Below are 15,138 nucleotides of genomic sequence, written 5' to 3'. Positions count from 1 at the left end.
GCTTCACTTGTTGTATGTACACTAGATCGCCCAGCCTCAGCTACGTGTAATGCCGTTGACTGGTGTGAATGCCTGCGTTGTCCTCGTCAAGGTAAGCGAGAGGACCGGAGAAAAGGGGAGGTGGGATGGGAACGCACGAGTAGCGAAGCACAGGCAGGAAGAGCACGCGAGCAAGAGAAACGTGCAGGGTTATGACATACCAGCTCGCCAAACTTCGTTCCCGAACTGATCTCTGAGGACCAGTGCCCCGTCTTGATGCATTTTCAAGCCCCCCCTCGTGAACGTGTCTCCCATCCCTTTCCCTTCCCCGCTCACTTTGACAGAGTTCTCGCGCTCCTGCACGGCATCAGCAGGTCCCAACCCTTCAAGGCCTCACCTGCCCCGACGATCCGCTGCTCCAAACCTCTGACTTGTGCTTGTCGTAGATCACAAGCACATTCTGTCCCTTCAAGTAGAGCCTGCAGCCACGTCATCATCCCATCACTCGCTATGCGAGCACCTGTAGGGAGGAGTGCCTCTCCTTGCAGACCCGCTCTCCCACACCTGCTCCTCGTTCAGCCAGCTCTCCTGCCACACGTTCCAACCTTGCTGCCGGCCTGGCGTGAAGATGACAGCTTTTGTGCGCCATGCATGTGGTAGACGACTGCGTTCCCGTCGGCCTGCATGATCAAGCGGTACTCTCCTCCCACAGAGTCGATGAAGCTCGAGAAGTAATCCTCTGACGCCAGCCAAGACCCAGGCAGCAGCATCGAGTCTCCGAAGTGGCCCAGTCTCTCTCCAGCGGGCGGGATCAGCTCCCCCTGATACCGAACTTTTCCGTGCCCATCCCGCAGCCGCCTGACCGCAAGATGAGCAGAAGGAAGGGGAGGAGGAAGGGAGCATGGCGAAGGAAGTTGGGAAGGGAAGTGAGGCCGGGTACCGGTAGTCAGGATGGAGCTTGTCAAATGCAGGGTAGAAGTCTGTGCGATAGTGGACCGTCAAGTCTCTTCGAGCTCGCGCCCAGCCCTCGTCGTCGATCCCAACACTTCCAATGTGCTGTGGGTCCTGCAAGCCGTCCACGTTCGTCTTCACTTCCTTTCCCCAGATCTTGCGCGTCGTTTCGCCCCCCCATGGCGTCGCACCCTGACATCCAAAATTACGCAGATTGACAATAGGAGTCAATGATGATGATGATGATGATGATGATGATGATGATGATGATGATGATGATGATGATGATGATGATGATGATGATGATGATGATGATGATGATGATGATGATGACCTCGTTAAAATCTCTTCGGTAGTCTTCCCATCCGTCATGCCACTCCCCATCCTGCCAGCCTCGTCGGCTCCAAGTAGAAGGCACTAGCATCTCACCACTACACCATCGTAGTAGAAGGAAGGTTCAAGCTTGCGGTTGCCGTCCTTGTCGTGAGTCAGCTCGCCGTACCAGTCCTTGTCGATGGAGTGATGATGCTCCTACTGCCCGTCAGTCTCATCCTCCTCCCTCCCTCTCCCCCTCACCCTGTCCCAGATCCAATTCTTCCAGTAGGGAACGCCAGGAGGGTCCACCTTGGTGTGCTCGTCGATTTCCGTCCGCACCTTGAGGTAGCAGCCACGTCAGCCTCTTCCTCTCCTCCTCCTCCCCTCTGCCCTGACCTTGGCGTCTGTGTGGTCGTAGTATCGCCAGTTTCCAGAACCGCCTCCTTCCCACCCTCGTGGCCCCGCCTGCCCTCCAGGTCAACCCCAGCAGCGCAGCCATGGAGCTACCTTGTTGTGAGGAGCAGTCTTCACATCTGAGTTGGGCCCGCGATAGAGCTGGGAGACCTTGAGGGGCTTTCGGCCTGAGCCACGTCAGACTCGCCAGACGAGGAGGGAGGAGGAGGAGGATGAGACGAGAGAGAAGAGGAGGAAGGAGAAGGAATAGGAGGAGGAGGTGGAGGAGGAGGAGGGGGAGAGGGAGGAGAACCTCTTTGCCTCAGGTCTCTCTGCATGATCTTCCAGCCTCCTTGTACCGGGATCGCTCCCTTGTGGCTTCGGCCAACTCTCCCATGCTCACTCTCTGTTGCCTTCTTGCTACCGTGAACGTGTGAGGCCTCAGGCTTGCTGGCCCCCTTGTCCTGATCCTCGTCTATCATCGCGAGCTGTTGGGTTTGCGCTTCCTCGAGGCACGAGGAGCTCGAGGAGGAGGAGAGCACGCACTCGCTGCAAGCCTTCTGATCCGCGTCTCTCTTGGTCTTGCACTGCTGTAGCAGGAAGCGCTTCCTCGCCTTCAAGGACCTGCTCTCCCTCAGCAGCAGCTTGGCAGCAGCAGAAGCAGCAGCTCACGCGAGGCGAACAAGCTTCATCCTATGCCGAAGAACATCAAGGACGCCTCGAGAGACCGCGCGAGCTCCTTGATCCCTTCTCTCCTCCGCTTGCACCTTCCTCAAGGTCAAGTGACAGACACACCCCAGCTCCCCCTCACCTTGCTGCCCAGCTGCTGTCTGATAAGTCTTGACCGACGCTGAAGACGACATTAGCTCGAGAGGAAGAGAATCTTTGGTCGAACCTCCTCCAGCTCCAGCTGCCGCCTCAGCTCCTGTCGTGCTGCTGCATCTTCTTCCTGCCCCTCGTCTCTTCTTTGCTCGGTGGCATGCAGGACTGCAGGAGCTGTCTGCTTCATCTTGGGTTTGATCTCGGAGTTGACAGGTTTCCCTTGAGCAACGACGTCACTCCTCCACCTGCTCCTCCACCTGCTCCTCCTCCTCACCCGCATCCACTGAAGTCATCAGAGACCCGTCCACGGTCACCGTGAGCTGCAGCTGTTGTCAGCGTGCCAGCGGTGAGGGGAAGGGGAGGGAAAAGCGGGGATGAGGGTTGAGAGATGAAGGATGAGGGGATCAGGTGATCAGACCGAAAACGCGCCCATGTTCTGAAAGCCGTCGACGACGACAGGGTAGATTCCTTCAACGAGCTAGCAAGAATGGTGAGAGGAAGTGGAGGAGGAGAAAGGGGGGAGGAAAGGAAGGGGAGGGGGAAGAAGAGGGGGAGGGGAAGAAGAGGGGGAGGGAGGGGGAGCCTTACCCAGACGTTCTCGCATCTGTAGTAGGGTGAGAGTTTGAGCCCATCAAAGTTGATGGTCGGATGCTTCGGGTTCTCCCACCTGCCCGTCATGGCTCAGAGATTCGCATCTTGCGCTGCCTCCTTACACAGAAGTTCCGATCCACAGCCGCGCGCCAGAGGAGGCGAAGATGCAAATGGAGTACAAGCGAGACTCGTGGGCGACGAAGTTCCCGTAGATCTTCCAGCCGAACTGGTTGCCCGTCTGCTTGGGGTTGTAGACCTTGAGGTCAGCCACTGACCCGAAGTTGATCGCCGGCACAATGGACTCAGAGACGGGGGCCGAGGAGGTAAGCCAAGGGGGAGTGTAGCAGCAGTAGTTGGGCAGCCCTGGCGGCGGCGCCTTGGTAAGGTCGAAGGCGAAGGAGAACTCGCAGTACAAGGGAGGGGCGTAGACCGCAGCGTGTCCGAGGGGTCCCACCTGGTTGTTTCGGGGGTCCGGGGGTGTGCAGACTTGCCCCATTTCAGGGTCCTGCCATCCCATCCCAGCAGGAGAACCAGGATGAGTCTTGAAGATGAACATCCGGAACCCTGCCTTGGTGTTGGTGGGCGCGGGCTGGCCGGCGTTGTAGCGCGCGTCGAAGCTGTCGACCAGCTTCTTCTGGAAGTTAGTGTCTCGCCCGCTGTACGTCACTTTCACTCTCGCGCCGGCGGGGGCCTGCTTCTTGAAGGTGTCGGTGTGGATGGTGTGAACCCCCTGCCGCAGCGGGACCTCCTTGCAGGTGTCGACCGGCGACGAGCCGTCAGACTCGATCAAGAACTCTCCGTCCACGTGCAGCCGCGAGCCATCGACTGACTGCAGGCAGAAGGTGTACTGGCCCTGGTAGGTGATCTTGAACCGACCCGCCAGACTGAACGCGACGGAGCCGACGTCCGGAAACAGCGTGTCGTCACACTTGCCTACAATGTCGCTCCAGCTCACCTCCAGCTTCTCCATGAGAGCATGAGCGAAGGGGCTGTGCTCGAGGAGGTTCGGGAAGGTGGTGGGAGGGCTGAGAGCCGGGTAGAAGGTGTAGACGATGAGGTGATAACCAGGCGTGACATCTCCGAAGCCTTCCAAGCCTGTCTGAGGCATCACGGCTAACGGAGTCGCGTCCACGCTCTTCAGCTGAGTCTCGGAGGTGACAGTCCGGGCCCCGTAGTAGGTCACTCGCTTCTGGACGCCCCACCGCCAGATGTCGCGGCGAGTAGCGAAGGCGTCGACGCGGATGTAGTGATGGCCCGCCAGCAGGTTCAGACTCCCGCATGCTCTCGTCCGAAGCCCCCGCCCGTCATTGTTGGTGACCAGCCTGCCGTCCACGAAGACTCTGATGCCGTCCGAGCCGCCCTCAGTACAGAACGTGTACCGGTCGAAGAGCTCGATGGGCAGCACCCCCCACCAGACGGCCAGGAAGGACTCAGTCGCTTGGGGGATGAAGGAGCGGAAGGACTCAAAGCCGTTGAAGTTGATGTCAGGAACCACAGCCTCCCCCAGGAAGGGCAAGCCATCCACGTCGTCCGGCATCGAGTTCAGGGGGCAGAGTTGCTCAGCGCCGGGGCCTCGCTCACATTCAGAGACGAAGTCGTACAGGCGCATGGTGAAGCCTTCCTTCTTCCCTCCCAAGCTCTGGATGATCTTCTTTTGCGGAAGCCTCTGCCTGCAAAGCCTTGCCTCAAAGAGAGACAGGGAGATAAAAGCAATCGGTACCTCTCCATGCCCCCGCTCTCTGTTGATTTTTTCCTCCCTGGCAGGTTTGAGCTGACGGGAATGTCTGCCGTTTCATTCATCAACGCGCTCTGCCTGTTCATCGCCACCACTCGCTTCATCAAATCCTGAGCCTCAGCATCTGCCGACCAGTTTCAATCGTAGAGGCGACGAGAAAAGCTTGTACCTGTCAGACTCGTTGAATTCTTTGATTTGTACTGGACTTCGCGCTGAGAGTCATACGGCCAAGACCACTGGCACACAGCCGTCAGCTCTCGCCTCTCCTTCTCTCCTTCTTCACCTGTAGAGCTCCGGGCTCCCGAAATCCATTGTGCGGGCTGCCTGTGGGGGCGTATGGAGGCAGGCATCCGAGGACAGAGTCGCACCAGGGCGCGACCTTTGCAGGCCGATCGTTGAAGTCAGGAGGCTGCCAAGAGATCAGAAGCCGCGAGAGCTGACGAGCCTCACCGTCTCAGTCATGCCGTGGTAAAGGTCCCACTCGTGACCTCGAGGAATGCCGGTGTCGGGATCCGTCTCCTCTGCCATTCCCTTTCGTTGGTACGAGCCCTTGTCATTGGGCCCACCATTGATGTCATCAGCGTAGGCTTTCCAACCTCCTCCGTCCTTGAGGTCTCCCTTCTCATCCACATACTTGTCGGGATCGAGCGGCGAGAAGGCTTTCCTTCGCTTCTCCCACCCGTCCCTCCATCCGTCGTTCTCTCCGTCCCAGTAGCCCCATTCTCCCGGCGTGTGCCGAAGATGCTCGTCTTCATCATCTGGTCTCATCCTGTTGTATGAGGGCAGAAGATCGTAGCTGTCGGAGTGCAGCTTTTGCCCTCCCTTGGCTTGTAGGAGCCCCACCGCCCCTCTTCGAGTGACCTGCCATTCTCCCACGAGGAGGATGTAGGCGGCGAGGAGGAGAGGGGGGAGGAGGAGGGGGAGGAGGAGGGGGAGGGAAAGGCAGCGGCGCCTCATGCCTCCTGCATGTTCATGACGCACTTCGCCATGTCTGAACCCATGGCAAGGAGATGAGCGAAAGGACACAAAAAAAGAGAAAAAGAAAGAGAGAGAGAAAAAAAACGAAAAACTTTCTGAGGCGGGCTGGGTTTTGTAGAGTCTGAGGCGGGCTCATCGGACCTTCTTAGTCTTTTTTATTCAATCATCATGATACTACTAGGGACCCATCGGAGGCCTCAGGCGTCCACGTAGCTGATGAGACGCGTCAGAGCCCGGGCCGGACACCCACAGAGCCACGAGTACCTGATGGTGAAGAGACGGATGTAGCTCGCGTCAAACAGCTGGGGTTGCCTGGTACGTCCGTTAGTGCAGGAGACGCAGAAGTGTACGGGGCGTACTGATTGCGGAGATAGATTACACCCCAGATGTAGGTCGTGAACCACAGACTTGAAAGTTGGATCAGCCAAGCCCTCACCATCGAATGCTGAAAGTCACCTGGTGAAATCGTTTTGCTGGTACTTCCGGATGAGGATTGGATGAGGGACAGGGAGGAGCCCCACCATTGTGGTCGTCTGAGACGACAGGTGAGTTTCACACAGGCGATTGACGGAGGACCTTGAGAAAATCTACGACGATGCCTTCGTCGTTGACGTTGCCCGTCATACAGAACTGCTCCAGCTGGGGCAGAAGGTGTTGCATCAATCGCAGGCAAGGTTGGACCGGAAGGTCTGTCGCCCATGATCGCACCCACTCAGCCGTTGGTTTGAACCTCGGAGGTTCTCCCTCCTACATTGCAGTGTAAGAAATCCCGTCCTTTCACCATCAAGATCTACCTGCGCCTGTGGAGCCTCCTTGTTCAAGATCTCGTCAATTCCTGTCCCTTCCATGATCTCAGACAACTCAGCGAAGACTTTCTTGCGTCTGAGGATCTGATAGATAAAATGTGGGTTCCCCTCGTATTGATATTGTATGACATTGTTGAACACTTCCAGTGTAAACACCAGGTACCTGTTCCAACTCTGAGCAGGACTTTGTACATAGATACAAGCTGACTGACCTGGGATACTGCTCGTTGGAAAGCAGCTTACTCTTCTTTGAGAACATCTCGAATAAGTTGGTTGCACGAAGCGCTGCTGGCATACAGAAAGTCTGGCACATGAGTTAAATCTGCTCCCTGATATGGAGGGGAAGGAATATGTTGGGTGGGTCAAGTGATGCAGAAGGCAGTCAAGTCTGGGAACCTTAATGTAAGGGGAAACATTGCTCATAGTCGTGAGGAAGCAGTCATATAGCGTGTCAAGCTTGTGTGGTCCTGTGAAAGACATCAACTGTTACTGCAGTGGAGAAATGTTTTATGAAATCACCATCCGTCATCAGCTTGTGAATCACGATGTAGAGTAAGTCAGCGTGGTTGCCAGTGAATGGCGGCAGGTCAACCTACACGATTTCCATCAAAGACAATCATCTTTGAAAAGATCACTGATTACAGGCAGCTTCTTGTGGAAGGATGCATTCAAATTGACGCAAAAATTCCTCTCGCCCGATAGAAGCAGGAGAATGAAAGTACAAATGTGGATGAGACCTGCCGGCACTATCAACACCATGCATCGATCTTCTTCAGGTTCATATCTCACCAATTTTTGAAGGGTCTTTCCGTCCCTCGTACTGAAAAAGATGTTAAAAAAATCTGGTCCCAAAGAGATTATCAAAAACCATGAAGTACAACATTGGCACAACAAGTTCATTGATGTCTCCTGCTCGCAAAATGTAGCTGAAAATTTTCAGCTACGTCACTTTGAAACATCCGACCAAGCACCTCAAAAAATTCTTATTCTCGTCAATAAGCTTCCAGAAGAGAATGAGCAGCTGAGTGGGGAAACGTCACAAGATCACCAGTCTCAGTTTGACTGACCTCTTGGAAGCAAGAGATTTGTTTCATGGATGAAGGCAATATCGTACTGTTTGCCTAAGACAAATGAGCCGACGAATTCCTTATCAAAGAAAAACCTGGTGTGGGTTATTGAGGAGTCTGCAGAATCCGTTGAAGACAAACTCGAACTCCTCTTCCTCCTTCCATTCTCTCACAGCATTCCTTGCCACTTCGAGTCAAGACGCCATCGAACCTCTACAAGACAAGTACCGGAAGCAGTTAGAAGTATTCGGAGCGTTCGCCTCAGTCTTGACCGTGTCAAGCATCTTCTCCGTTGTGACTCCTGCACTGTTGCCTTGCTTGCCCTGAAACACCTCAAGGTGAGATGGACGTGTGCGATCATGAAACATCAGACCAAATTTGACGGAATGTTATAGTCGAGCAAGATAATCAATAGCTGAACCGCCACGTCAACCACAGGCTCCCTCTTGTCAGCCATTACGGCACTGGCAAAAATTGTTAGCTCAGCAGCAATGGCAGTATGCCAGAGACAACATCAGACATCGTTCAACGACATAGCGTTGCAGGTGTTCTGAGATAGAGTTTTGAAACTCACCTGCTGTATGGGATGCCTAGACCAACAGGATCGTAACTAAAGATCACCGCGGTGAGCGATCGGAAAAGAGCACTCGCTTCCTCTTTGGGACGAGTAGAAAGGTACGACAGGAACGGATTTTCACTCTTGCGATACTCCTCAGGAGTAATGAACAGGATCCTGGAGCAGCACACGAGGAGAAGTCGCAGCATTTCTGTGCGTGCCTGATCAAACTGCCTGGATCGCCCTGAAGTCGTAGACTTTGCCAAGCTTCCATACCAACCAGTGGTCTTCTCTTCGACAGAGGAGCACGTGAATCCAGGTTTGAACAGAAGTGCGATGCAAGATTCGAGCAGTGGAAGTGCCAAGGCATCTTGCTCGTCTTGTTCCGCGGTCCCTGCTTTGGACGAGGGAGGCAACTTGCCGTACCAGAAAACATTCTCCACGAACTTGTGCTCGTGTTCCTGTTCAAAGAGCACCGGCAAGAGACGAGAAAGCACAGCAGCTGCTCCCAAGACAGCTTCTTGCTCCATAGGAGTGAAGGACTTGGTGGAAGCCGCAGCCTTGCGAAGCTTCGCTACCGCATGACGAGACAGGAGCGCGAGGTTGCGGGGGCGGTCCTTGAGCGCTGTTCGGATAGAATCGAAGGGGATGGCGGCGAAGGAAGCGGGTGGGTGTTGCAGGAGGGTCGCCCAGTAGGGGTCGCTTCCCTCCACCTCCTCCGCGCATACTCGGTTGAACCGCACGGGACGCGACGTCTCCCCGCCCATGCCGATGAGCTGGCGATGTACCCCAACCCCCCCTATCTTCCTACAAACCACCCCAGTATCGAGTACCTTACCCACCTCAGAAATCCCTCACCCTATCTGAATAGACCCCTCGATATCCCCAGTCTACTACCCCCACCCAATATCAGCTCACATCCGCTCTGCCCCTACCCCATTTAGACTCACCCCACCCCCTCCTGCCTCCCTCGTTCCATCGAAGGTGTCAGGGGGTGGCTTGTGAGCTCTTGTAGTACCCAGCTTCATCTGGGAAAAAGGAGGGGTAGTAAAGACGCAAGTTTTTTGTTAAAATGGGTCGTCTGGCCCCCCTCATCCCCAGCTCTCTTTTCAAGTTCCGAGGCTGGCCCACCGTTGTCCCTGGCGGCCGCGGCGCCGGGCAGGCCCGGGCCTGGGGCCCGGCCGCCGGGGGCACTGGGGAGTGTGGGTACCACCCACTGATCCTACAGGCTTGCCATGATCGGATACAGAGGTCGGACTGATCGGCGGCAGCGGCATGACTCCGCTGGCCCGGTGACCCGGACCGCGGCGCCGGGGAGCTCGGAGGCACGGTGCCACGGTGCCGCAGCCGCCGCGCCTCAGCAGGCTGGCAGCCCCGGTAGGCTCAGGTGACTCCGAGCTCAGTATGATGAGTGTGACGCAAGGCTCAGCCTCTGTCAAAGGCCGGGTCCGACTGCCCAGACCAGGCTCCGGGAGTCGGCCGGGAACGGAATTTTGAATGGAAACAATACTCTTAATGATCATAATATCAGAATCCCGGCCTGATCAACTTCAATACAGTACACTGCCGTGACTTCAAGGCTTCATACTCCCTCACCGGGTGACGGAGTTCGACTTGAACGGAACACTTCGTGGTTTTCGCAACAATCTCCAAAATCTGCAAAACAAGCGCAAATCAGTGGAAACAAGATGTGAAAGTTCGTTAGCGTCAACTTACTTCTTATGAATTTTCATCTTCTGCGAGCCTGCTCCATCAGCTCTGACACGATCTTCATATTCCTGCTTATCTGATTTATGCTCCATATTGCAAGTGGAATTGCATGCAGAATCTTCGAAGTGCAATGATATCTGAGGAGGCACAAAATCGTTGTTGGAATCGGCTGTCGGATCTGGAAAATCCTTTGACTTGCGATGAAAGTGCATGATATTTCTACAAATATGGCTGAAACATCCCCTTTTCACATCCGATCCCTCTGCACCTTGCCCATTGCAAGCGCTTTTTTTCATGGAAACTCGTCGCACGAGGTCAGCTGCAATGAATGCTTGAGTGTGCTGCATTTCTAGTGGGTTCCTGGTGGCTCCCACTAGCTGCCTGTCCTCCATACGAATGTGGCAAGAGTCATCTTGGTTGAAATTCAAGATTGTTTCTGGCTCATAGATTGTGCTTGTCCACGACGAGAATGAGCTCGAGAGAAGGTTACTTTGCTTGCTGGAATGTGCCATGGGCTCCAAAGATACGGGCGATTCCTGTGGAATGCGGAAGCTCTCCAGGGCAAGTTGACCTGGAGCGTCCTCTACATCCTCCATCGTCATAACAAAGAAATAGAGCTGCATCTGTGCAGGTCTTTCTAGTGTGAACGATACGTGGTACCCTGGATTGGACATGGCAAGGAAAACTGCCCTCTTGAACGTCCATGACGAGGTGACACTGAATCCCGCAGCCTCGTCCAGGCTCAGCCCAACAAGATCCTGCTGCTTCCCCAGGAACTCACATTGAGAGTCCTCTACTCTAGTGACCGTGAAAGGATGGTCACATGTCGCTTTCAACTTACAAACCTTTGATCGACATGACCGGAAGTCGCAAGTTCTTTGGTAATACAGAATGTAAGAGTTATCGCAAGAAACCCCGTTTGCGTCGGGCGAGGAAGGGTCTGCAACGCTGCAGATCTTCACGGTTCTGTTTTCAACAGTCATCACTTCGATTCAAGAGATCCCTTCGTGACTCAGTGCCTCAGGCGACCGGAGAGGATCCGCTCATTCCCTGTTTTCAGGTCCGAGAGACTAGTGACTGAAACTGGAAGGAGTCACGTGGAATATGAGCTCAATCTCAACTCCAGAAGAGGATAGATGTTTTGAGGCAGCCGGATTCCAAGGAAGCTGGGAGGAGGGGGGGGGATGTGAGAGGAGGGTCAGCACATCCGCTCTTGCGAAGATGCTGTTCCCATGCGCGTTCGCTCGGAGCTGTAGAATTGTTTTAAGTCTATATTTGTTCTATATATATAAGGGTTGTATTTTAAAATAATATATGTGAAAATTGTATAGGATGATTGCTTACAGTACAACTCAATACTATAGTTTATACTTCAAAATTGAGTTATAGCTCATACAAACTCTTCATGGTACGAATTGTTGAGGGCTGCCTCTTTTACACAGGGCCGATACGCATAATTGTAAGCCGGACCCTATTAAGGACACCACCCGTTTTATTCCCATGAATATGAATATCCAAGGGTGGGGTACACCTGATGGTGGAGCATGCGGCAGCAGGTACGTAGCCGGAAAGCAGCATGCAGGTCCGACACTCATAGAAGCGATTAAAAGTATATTTAAATATTTATATATAACTTTTAGAGCAGTACGAGTTCAAGGTGGACAATAATTATATATCCCTCTCAAAGTTCATTTTAGACTTTAAAAGTCAGGTTTTATTGGCACGGGACATACAAGCCGCTCAGCGAACGTTCACACTGACAGAAGACAGTGACTGAGACACTGTCCGATCAACTTCTCACGGGCCATGGGGGTGATTAACATAATCCGGGCCGGTCACCTGTCACACGGTGCCACGGTGTGCTTCGCTGGCAGCGGGTGACTAACGTACCGTAGTACCGGCGTACCGTACCGTACCGGGCGGCCTTCGAAAGTTCAATCGCGGCCGCCGCTGAGTGCCGTACGGCCGCGGGCGTCACCGTGCCCCGGGCCCGGCCCGGCCTGCAGTACGGTACGGACGGTAGTGACCGGGTACACAGTGTGACAGTCACTGACGAGTGGTGCCAGTGACGGAGTCACGCCGGCTAGTATCACGGTACCGGGTAGCCCGATCCGACTCCGGCGATGATCATCGGATCGGGCCGTACGGTCTCGGACTCGGACACTGATCATCGCCGACCGTACCGGAGTCCGTGCCGCTGGGCTCCCGGCCCGCCGCCCGGGGAGTCACCCGACTGAGTCGAATCCGATCAGTCACTGTGATCATCATCGTGATCCCGAGTCACCGGTGACGAGTCGCCGCCCGGACCGTACGGTCCGCCGCCGCCGCTCCGGCTCACTGGCAGCGCCTGGCCCAGTGGCGCCGCGGCGCCGCGGCGGCAGAGCCTCGGAGCCTCGGAGGCTGACCGGCGGTGGTGCAGACTCAGAGCTGACGGTTAGCCTCCGTAAACTTAGTGGCCACTGTCCGGGAATTGTTCTCAGGCTCGCTGTAAGGCTTCCGAAAGTTTCTCTTCTCGCCGCCGCGTATCCGAGTATCGGCGCGGCTACGGGGTGACCGTGGCTGAGTCCAAAGTTCCGAGAATTATGAATTGACGGAGACCGTCACGTGACTCGTGAGGCTCACAGTGGAGTCTCACCGCGTCACAGTGTCCCGGACTCCGGGACTGTCGGAGTTTCAAGTCAACTTTCAACTGACAGTCGGAGGCGGCCCCCGGGCCCTTTTCAAGAGTCAAGTTTACTGGGCCTAGCAAAAATAGCATACTGAGTCCGTTTCAAATCGTTACAAGTTACATCAGGCGGCTCTTCATGGTGTCGTATGGTAGCATCGGAGTAGAGCAGGAGGAGAGGCGGCAGAGGAGGAACAGCAACATGCCCCTTCCACTCGCTATGCTTCCTGTCCTTCTCTGTGCATTCGCCGTCACATGCCTACTTCTTGTCGTCCTACCCTCTCGACCGAGCGGAGCAGTAATGTTAAATCGAATGCAACGACAGCCAGCGCGCGTTCAAATGCTCTGTGAAGGACATTTCCTGGACACTGCCACCGGCGTTCCAGAGCACAGCTTCAGCACACCGAGCCATCCGGGAACCCTAGAAGGATATGAAGAGCCGTTGCCGAGAGAAATCCGAGCGGAGATTGATAGTCGTTACCAGCTGGTGACCACATTCGATTCATCCCTTTGATTTGTTGGCTAATACGTGATGTAAGGACCCCGAGCGCTATCAGTTCATTGGGTGTCTTGACGACTCCTTCATTGACGAGGTATGATCTTCTCCAATCATCATGCACATTGCAGACTATCCAACCTCTTGTTGATCACCTCGTTTCATACTCACCTCTTGCTCTGTTTGCGACAATCCTTCCATCATGACCTTCTTTGCAGGCACATCACGCTCAGCGTGAATATAACAATGAATATCGGGGACTGTCATATTTTGCAAGAGGACATGACACAGCATGAGACGAGTAGTCTTGCATATGCGAAATTCAACCGTCCTTATGTACATATAGCGCCAGATAATAGAAAACTCTGTATTTCGACGGCTTCTCACTTGGACCGTAGTAAAGTCAGGCTGTTGAAGGACTGCCCGTCTCGTATCGAAAGGCGGCGAGGTGGACACGGTGGTCGTTGTGAACTCGTGCTTGCATTTCGGGATCATCTTCAAGTGCCTGAATCGTATTCAAAGGAGCAGTACTGGAGTCGATACATACCTTCATAACTAGAACACGTGTACTTGGCGACTCAGAGATTGATCTGATTGCAAGAAGCGCATTTTTGTACAAATCATGATCTGTCGAATACAGCTGAATTCTGGTTAGCTACATCTGAATTCAGCAAACGAGCATTATATTCACCTGTTGTACAAGATTTGGAACTAGAATCCCTGCTTTGTGTTTCCCACTTTCGTCGACGCACATCAGTAAAGTTGCTCGTGCGGAGAGCTGAGAGTCAAGGATGACGGGGTGATTGAAGGCAAAGTTTACACAAACCTGACGCTCAACAGTCTCTTGGCTGGTAAGCATGCCACAGATAGCCTGCTGATGATGTCAGTTACGCTTCTCACTATCGCAGACTCGCACCTGCAATCCTCCGTTGTCAATGGCTGCCCGTTTTCCTTGTGAATGGCCGCATAGAGAAACCTTAAACTGGACACTTAGACAACGTGATGTCCAACCAGAAACTTACAAGAACTTTGAGACTTGCTACTTTGTGCATTCTTCGTTTCAGCGTGTGTATCAGAAGCGGAACCAGATCCTCTTGCAAAGCGAGCTTGAAAGCATCTCAGCAAATTCACCTTGGCAAAAGCATGCAAGACCTCCGTGGCCTTTTCAGCTACCAAGAGATGTGATAGGCACTCGTAGAGAATAGGAATCAAGGAGGGTGTCGAAATCTAGCCGCAAAACCATCAGAACATGCAGCATGGCGAAGTGCATATACCTCTGAATCCCTCGCTGAAATCGCCAGGAGCGCACGGACGACCTTAACCACCACCGCAGGTCCTTCAGGATGGTTGCAGATCTCGTCCCGAGCATCCATGGCAGTTACAAGATGATTCAGCGCTTTCCCACTTGCTATTCGAACGTCTGCAGAGCTGGGGTCCTGGAGGAGATCCGCCAACATTTCGACACATCCGCTAACGCATATTTGCTTTCGTCCTTGCAGCAGTGTCGAGTATCTGTTGATCACTTCTGCAGTATACCTCCTCACATCTGCCTCACTATCCGAGAGCAACGATTTCAGCAAAGCCAGCCCATCTCCATCCTCTCCTTGCATGATTGCTTCCCCAATGCTCGAATGGTCCACAAGGCATTCCAGCAATACCTTCAGGTTCTTCTTCTTGAGGTCGGCGGTTCCTTGACCCTCCTCCTCTGGCTGCTCACTAAGGTCCTTGAGAACTCGTAGCGTCTTGGAAACTGCTGATCGCCCATATGCAACAGACGGCTGGTGTGGCTCGTGAGCTGCTGGGTCAGGGTAGGGGAACCTGGTTGAAAGCACATCGCTGCCACGATGGAGAGCAGCCTGTCCCACCGATCCGGGAAGGAACGCAGAAACAGCTGAGGGGTCACGATAGGACGGGAGGTGGGGCTCGAGGGGAGGCAGGAGACCCTCATGATGCCGCGCTAGCAGCGCATGGTGCTCGGCCATGGTGCAGCCGTTGGTTCAGAACCGTTACGTCCGTTTCAATGGTTCCGAGCCGCACTGCAAGTAATAAAACTGCTGTCCCCCAAACTTAACTG

General features: G+C 54.3%; 4 protein-coding genes across 4 annotated transcripts; all 4 read right to left on the bottom strand.

The window, feature by feature from the left end:
• Positions 1-40: 40 nt before the first annotated feature.
• GUITHDRAFT_132189 (hypothetical protein) lies at positions 41-5,743 on the bottom strand (the record flags this gene model as incomplete). The annotated part of the gene is made up of 22 exons (XM_005841387.1): positions 41-72; positions 201-336; positions 377-458; positions 500-543; positions 585-837; positions 920-1,122; positions 1,360-1,461; positions 1,507-1,584; positions 1,642-1,710; positions 1,753-1,826; positions 1,952-2,262; positions 2,311-2,405; positions 2,450-2,488; positions 2,534-2,679; positions 2,735-2,780; positions 2,879-2,938; positions 3,049-3,127; positions 3,174-4,721; positions 4,772-4,910; positions 4,956-5,022; positions 5,070-5,195; positions 5,237-5,743. 22 exons carry the CDS (start codon positions 5,741-5,743, stop codon positions 41-43), a joined length of 4,236 nt encoding a protein of 1,411 aa, XP_005841444.1.
• A 218-nt stretch (positions 5,744-5,961) lies between these two features.
• GUITHDRAFT_99942 (hypothetical protein) lies at positions 5,962-8,960 on the bottom strand (the record flags this gene model as incomplete). Its single annotated transcript, XM_005841386.1, has 19 exons — positions 5,962-5,977; positions 6,029-6,076; positions 6,124-6,171; positions 6,221-6,297; positions 6,341-6,403; positions 6,446-6,511; positions 6,559-6,733; positions 6,783-6,874; positions 6,967-7,037; positions 7,090-7,162; positions 7,213-7,307; positions 7,360-7,390; positions 7,439-7,496; positions 7,542-7,591; positions 7,638-7,691; positions 7,733-7,817; positions 7,866-7,960; positions 8,011-8,101; positions 8,212-8,960. The coding sequence occupies 19 exons, from the start codon at positions 8,958-8,960 to the stop codon at positions 5,962-5,964; spliced, it is 2,037 nt and encodes a 678-aa protein (XP_005841443.1).
• A 945-nt stretch (positions 8,961-9,905) lies between these two features.
• Positions 9,906-10,886, bottom strand: GUITHDRAFT_99941 (hypothetical protein; the record flags this gene model as incomplete). Its single annotated transcript, XM_005841385.1, has 1 exon — positions 9,906-10,886. One exon carries the CDS (start codon positions 10,884-10,886, stop codon positions 9,906-9,908), a length of 981 nt encoding a protein of 326 aa, XP_005841442.1.
• Positions 10,887-12,739: 1,853 nt separating this feature from the next.
• On the bottom strand, positions 12,740-15,063 carry GUITHDRAFT_150016 (hypothetical protein). The gene is made up of 10 exons (XM_005841384.1): positions 14,339-15,063; positions 14,217-14,291; positions 14,087-14,170; positions 13,981-14,040; positions 13,891-13,935; positions 13,756-13,842; positions 13,612-13,704; positions 13,281-13,569; positions 13,108-13,159; positions 12,740-13,055 (listed from the first exon to the last, which is right to left on the bottom strand). The coding sequence occupies exons 1-8, from the start codon at positions 15,044-15,046 to the stop codon at positions 13,468-13,470; spliced, it is 1,254 nt and encodes a 417-aa protein (XP_005841441.1). The 5' UTR covers positions 15,047-15,063; the 3' UTR covers positions 12,740-13,055; positions 13,108-13,159; positions 13,281-13,467.
• Positions 15,064-15,138: the final 75 nt, after the last annotated feature.

The sequence above is a fragment of the Guillardia theta genome, assembly GCF_000315625.1.
Source record: "Guillardia theta CCMP2712 unplaced genomic scaffold GUITHscaffold_3, whole genome shotgun sequence".
NCBI lineage: Eukaryota > Cryptophyceae > Pyrenomonadales > Geminigeraceae > Guillardia > Guillardia theta.
Note: the sequence above shows the minus strand (reverse complement) of the source record. Positions and strands in the feature narration are given on the sequence as shown.